Source organism: Hylobates moloch, unplaced genomic scaffold, assembly GCF_009828535.3.
Source record: "Hylobates moloch isolate HMO894 unplaced genomic scaffold, HMol_V3 SCAFFOLD_17, whole genome shotgun sequence".
NCBI classification, from domain to species: Eukaryota; Metazoa; Chordata; class Mammalia; order Primates; family Hylobatidae; genus Hylobates; species Hylobates moloch.
The window spans coordinates 51739553-51745595 of NW_026652292.1; the positions used below are offsets into that span (position 1 = coordinate 51739553).

Sequence of the window (6043 nt, forward strand, 5' to 3'; positions counted from 1 at the left end):
AATTATGGGAGCTAGAAGATGAGTTTTGGGTGGGGACACACAGCCAAACCATATCAGTATATAAGACTGGGCCAGGTGCAGTGGCTCACACCTGTAATCCCACCACTTTGGGAGGCCGAGGTAGGTGGATCATTTGAGGTCAGGAGTTAGAGACCAGCTTGACCAACATGGTGAAACCCTGTATTTACTAAAAATACAAAAATTAGCCAGGCGTGGTGGTGGATGCCTGTAATCCCAGCTACTTGGAAGTCTGAAGCAGGAGAATTGCTTGAATCTGGCAGGCAGAGGTTGCAGTGAGCTGAGATTGTGCCACTTCATCCCAGCCTGGGTGACAGAGCAAGCCTCCATCTCAAAAAAAAAAAAAAAGTATAATAAGACTGATCTGCAGTGTTGTATGATGTATGATCTGTTATTTCATTGATTTTTATTGTTGTATGAATATATTTCAATTTATCCATTTTCTTTATAGTTAACATTCAGATTGTTTACAGTAGTTTTTGTTTTGTTTTGTTTTTGGGATAGGGTCTTGCTCTGTCACCCAGGCTGGTCTTGAACTCCTGGCCTCAATCAATACTCCTTCCTTGTCTTCCCAAAGTGTTGGGATTACAGGCATGAGCCGCTGTGTCTGGCCTTCTGCGTTTTTTTTTATTATTCTCTGCTTTGTGGTATAAAGATATTGCTGAAAATGTCAAAAAGGCCTGCAGATACCCCTTTGGGTAACAGTGATAAGAAAAAGAGGAAGCATTTATGTTTATCTGTGGCACAGAAAGTCAAGCTTAGAGAAGTTGGACAGCAGTATAAGTGTGAAAATCTTACAAAAGAGTATGGGATTGGAATGACCACCATACATGATTTGAAGAAACAGAAGGAAAAACTGTTGAAGGTTTATGCTGAAAGTGATGAACAGAAGTTAATGAAAAGTAAAAAAACAAAACCAAAAAAACCGTCCCAGCACTTTGGGAAGCTGAGATGGGTAGATCACGAGGTCAGGAGTTCAAGTCCAGCATTGCCAAGATGGTGAAACCCCATCTCTACTAAGAATACAAAAAATAGCCAAGTGTGGTGGTGCACGCCTGTAATCTCAGCTACTCAGGAGGCTGAGGCAGAAGAATCGCCTGAACCTGGGAGGTGGAGGTTGCAGTGAGCCGAGATGGCGCCACTGCACTCCAGCCTGGGCGACAGAGCAAGACTCCGTCTCAAAAACAAAAAACAAAACAATGCCCCCCCCCAAACTACATAAAGCTAAAAAAAGAAAATCTCAATCATGTATTGAAAGCATAAATTCATAAGCATCATAGTGAACACATGCCACGTGATGGTATGCTGATCATGAGACAAAGATCTATTGCAATGAACTAAAAATTGAAGGGAATTGTGAATATTCAACTGGCTGGTTGCATAAATTTAAGAAAAGACAGGGTGTTACATTTTTTGAAAATCTGTGGCAATAAAGCATCTGCTGATCACAAAGCAGTGGAGAAACGTGTTGATGAATTTGCCAATATTTTCACTCATGAAAATCTGACACCAGACCAAGTCTAGAAGATTGCTGAAACATCACTGTTTTGGTTTTATTTGCCCCAGATAGATACTAACTATGGCTGATGAGCTAGCCCATAAAGGAATTAAGGATGGGAAGGATGGAATAACAGTGCTGACATGTGCTAATGCAGTAGGCATCCATAAATGTAAACTTGCTGTAATAGGCAAAAGCTTATATCCATACTGTTTTCAAGGAGTGAATTTCTTTCCATTCCATTATTCTGCTAACAAAAAGGCATGGATCAGCAGGGAAATCTTTTCTGATTGGTTTCACTTTTTTTTTTTTTTTCCTGAGACAAGGCCTCTCAAAGTGTTGGGATTATAGGCATGTGCCACCATGCTCAGTCCTATTTTGGGTCTTCAAAAATATTTCCATTCTAGATATCTATTCCTTTACAAGAAACCACTCCAATACTTATTACCTTAACAGAGCAATCATTTAATGGGTCAGGAAATTTGGACAGGCCTTGACTGGGTGATTTTTCTGCTCTCCCAGGTGTTGAATGGGGTCAACAAAGCTAGTGAAATTCCATCAGTTGCGGGATGGGATCTGAGATGGCTTCATTTACATGCATGGTGCCTGGTGGAGATGGCTATAAGGCTGGTCTCAGATGACCACCTCCCTGGCTTTACATGGTGCTCCAAGAGAGCAAGACAGGAGCTGCCAGTCTTCTTAAAGCTTAGGTCTGGAATTGGCATAGTATCACTTCCATTGTATTCTTTGGTCAAATCAGTCATAGGCCAGTCCAGGTTCAAGGGAGGAGTTTCAAAGCATATACAGTCATTTTAAATCTGGTATATTTCTGAGATAGAGTATTTTCATGTAAATAAATATTCCTAAAGAAAACAATCTCACAAAAAAGTTACAGGCTCCTGACTTAAGTCTCATTTAAACTCAAGGAAGGCTTCAAATGCCAAAAAAAAAAAAAAAAAAAAAGCAAAAGCTAAGAGGAATGTAATATAAAAGACACGTACAACTTTTTATGTGTCTTATTTACTAATTTATTGATTTATAACACAATGAACGTTATAAATTGGTGGTCCTCTAAAATTATGGGCAAAAATTTGTGTGATGTGTCTGCTAAGGCAAAACCGAGGCACAGTAACTTGCTCTTGGTCAGATAAATAGCACGTGGTGGGGCTGGAGACCTAGCATCCTGGCTTCAGAGGGACCAGTGCAGTGAGGCCCTGTTAATAAGTAACAGTCTGTTTGTAAACTGGGGATAAGAGTAGTCAGTGTCATCATGGAGATAAAATGAGCTAGGCTAGTCCAGAGCTGCACATACAACAATAGGCATGTAATAAATACAAGCTGTCAATGCTCAGGCTCTGTTGTATTCCAGGCTCTTCTATCTTTCGTCCTAGAGATGCTGGTGTCATAAAGTGCAAGACCCAACAGGGGGTGGATGAGTGAGAATTTCAAAAGTGTAGCTAGAGCCAAAGCTGGAGATACTACTTTCTCCATTGAACTCTTTATGGTCTAATTTTTCTCTTGAAATCGTACGCAAATGTTTCATTGTATTCCACGATTCAGTTGCTAATCTAGTCATATAAAACTGGTTTACTCCAAAGCTTTCGGTATCTTTTCTTTTTTTTGAGACAGAGTTTCGCTCTGTCGCCCAGGCTGGAGGGCAGTAGGTCGATCTCGGCTCACTGCAACCTCTGCCTCCTGGGTTCAAGCAATTCTCCTGTCTCAGTCTCCCGAGTAGCTGGGACTATAGGCACACGTCACCACCTGTAGCTAATTTTTGTATTTTTAGTAGAGACGGGGGTTTCACCACATCGGTCAGGTGGTCTCGAACTCCTGACCTCAGGTGACCCACTCGCCTCGGCCTCCCAAAGTGCTGGGATTACAGGGGTGAGCCACCGCGTCCGGCCACTTGATGAAACCTTATTGCAGAATAGATATTTATACATAATATGTAAAACGCACAGCTAAAACATTTACTGCAGTTGGTAGTAAAAACTTTTGAAAGTTACTGTAGGGAAGTGCATTGTCCAGACGTGTAACCGGGAGGTACTTGGGTACCCCGCCTTCCAAGGAAACCAATATCGGATCCCCCTGCTTTAGCGCCCTTGCCAAAAACCAAGCTCGCACCACAGCACTGTGGTTCTTTTCGATGTCAGTGGCCCGCCTGCCCTCCGGGCGGCACCTGGACAGGCGTCGCACCTCCCGCCTCTGGGCGGGACGGAAGCAAAGCTCGCGCCTCCTGACGTCATCACCGCGCGCCGCTGTCTTCGCCTTCTTGCACTTCGCGGGAGAAGTTGTTGGCGCGAATGGATCCTGAGCCCCGATAACGGATTCCTCAACCTGCCCGCCCGCCAGCCGGCCAGCGCCTTCATCCTGGGGCTGCGATGGTGAGCCGCTGGGGGAGGCAGTGCGGCTCGGGGTCTGGGAGGGCTTTGCAGGCCTGGTGTGGACCAGGCATTCCTGGTATGCAGGGTGGGGGAGGATGGCGGTGGGTGGTTCCGGAGGCTAGCAAAGGCAGAGAAGGGGCCGCACACCGGGCACTGGACGCAAAACTTTCCTTGCACCCCGGGCTCCAGCTCTGGGCGGCAGCCAGCGCGCAGGGATTTTGTTGCTACGTGTACTTGCACTTCCCCCCACCACTCTTGGGGGAAGGGAGAAAGGAAGAGAGGAAGGATGGTGGTTTTGGGACGCATTGGTTAAGTTATTTTCTTGTTCGGCGTTGCCCGAACCTCAGTTTGAGTACTGCCTAAAGCGTGGATTTCAAGCTTTGGGTCACGAGGGAGAAGAATGTAACAAACTTTTCTTTCTTTGGGAATATTTTGTGTAGGGCCTTAAACTTTTATAATTAACAGCTCAGCTCGTCTCATCTCCGCTCGTCGTTAACGATCACCTGAGCGGTGTTGAGACCGAGGGCATGGAGAGGATATTTCATTTTGTTTAGATGAGTTCATAGGAGTCAAAAGGATAACATGGCTTACTAGGAAAAAGAAGTACAGCGAATAGAAACAGATGCAAGACATTTGACAGCTGTCATCCTCATCACCTGATGTTAAAAATCTGAAACAACAACAAAAAAAACCCAAACCTCACTGCATAATCCTGGATAAAACATTCAAACAAATTGAAAGTGAAATAATTATGCAGCCAGCAAAGCAGACATTCCTGATGGTATGGCAATGGATATGGCTCTGTGTTTGAAATATTTTTAAAGGACAATTTAAAATGTTCCATTAAGCTAGAAGATACTTAACAATCCGATGTAATTTTTTTCAATCATTGGTCAACTTGTCACAGTGACAACATTCTAGGGGGTGAAAATTTTATGCCACATTGGGAAACGTTGGAGGCCTTTGTGTTTCTTCTCAAAAAAGGGCAACAGTAATGATAGTAGCTATCTTGTACCAAGCATCTTCTTTAGGTCAATATGTGAACTGTTGGTTTTTCATGTTTTTTTTTTCTTCATTTCAACCCACATCGATGCAGTTTTACAGATGGTACAAGCACCTTTTTGGAATTTAAACAGTGTGTCATATAACTAGTAGGTGGTTGAACTAGAATTAGAATCTTGGTGTTTCTGACCACCATGTTATACTACCTCCCTATAATGATCATTATTACATTTTGGAGGTCAAGGCACTGTGGGATTTTGGAAGCTTGATGAGATTTGGAGTCTTGAAGATGAAGAACGTGGTAATATTTTAGTTTAATGGTTTATAGATTAATTTATAGTTATATTATTATGTTAGTATAGTCTAGTTTAATACTTATGTGGTCTTGGGCAAGTAAATAGCTTAAGTTTAATCTCTTTAAGCCTCTGTTTCCTTATCTGTAAAAGAGGGGAAAATAATAGCTGCCATAGTGATTGTTTTGGGGATTAAGCAAGATGTATAGGTAAAGCTTCTGTTCTAGTGGCTGGCATGTTAGGCCACTACACAGTTACCAATGATCTATTTTCTCAGAAAGGACTCTGTGGACAGTTACATAGATTTTAAGAGGCATGGTAGATTCCTCTGTCATTTATGGTGAACATAGCTTGTGTGGTCAACTTTTGATCATTCAGGTGCTTTTACTTTTGGTTCTTTTCTTTCTTTAATACTCCTGTTCATGGTGCAGATAAAAAATAGACCTCTTCTCAGAAAAGAAATAGGTCAAATTGGTCAGTTTTGTTGTTAATGGGAAAACATTCTATGAGGTAGATAAGAATTTTATATTATATTGATACTTAATTTAGCCCTCCAGTCTCTAGTGCAACAATTAGCAAAACCCTAGACTAAAATTGATTCAACAAATGTTTATTGAACACCTGTGCAAAGTTATAAGACAGTAGTTCTTTTTTTTTTTTCTTTCCCTCAAACTGTGTCATTGGGTATGAAGGACAGTAGTTCTCAATCTTTGTTTCAGTTAGTTTCCTTTGATAAATACAGTGAATGGTATGCAAATTTTCTGCCCGGAGAAATGCATATGGGCATATACACACCATTTTAAGGGATTGACCTATCTTCTTCTTCTTCTTCTTCTTTTTTTTTTTTT

At 42.0% G+C, this 6043-nt stretch overlaps 1 protein-coding gene across 4 annotated transcripts in view; it reads left to right on the forward strand.

Annotated features, from left to right (window-relative positions):
- The first annotated feature begins 3776 nt into the window (after positions 1–3776).
- Positions 3777–6043, forward strand: part of RFC1 (replication factor C subunit 1) — a 90344-nt gene continuing 88077 nt past the window's right edge. For all 4 annotated transcript variants that reach the window (XM_032135844.2, XM_032135845.2, XM_058430278.1 and 1 more), the window contains exon 1: positions 3777–3900. In XM_032135844.2, the coding sequence (XP_031991735.1) occupies positions 3898–3900 (3 nt within the window). In that variant the 5' untranslated portion in view covers positions 3777–3897. The remainder of the gene's footprint in view (positions 3901–6043) is intronic.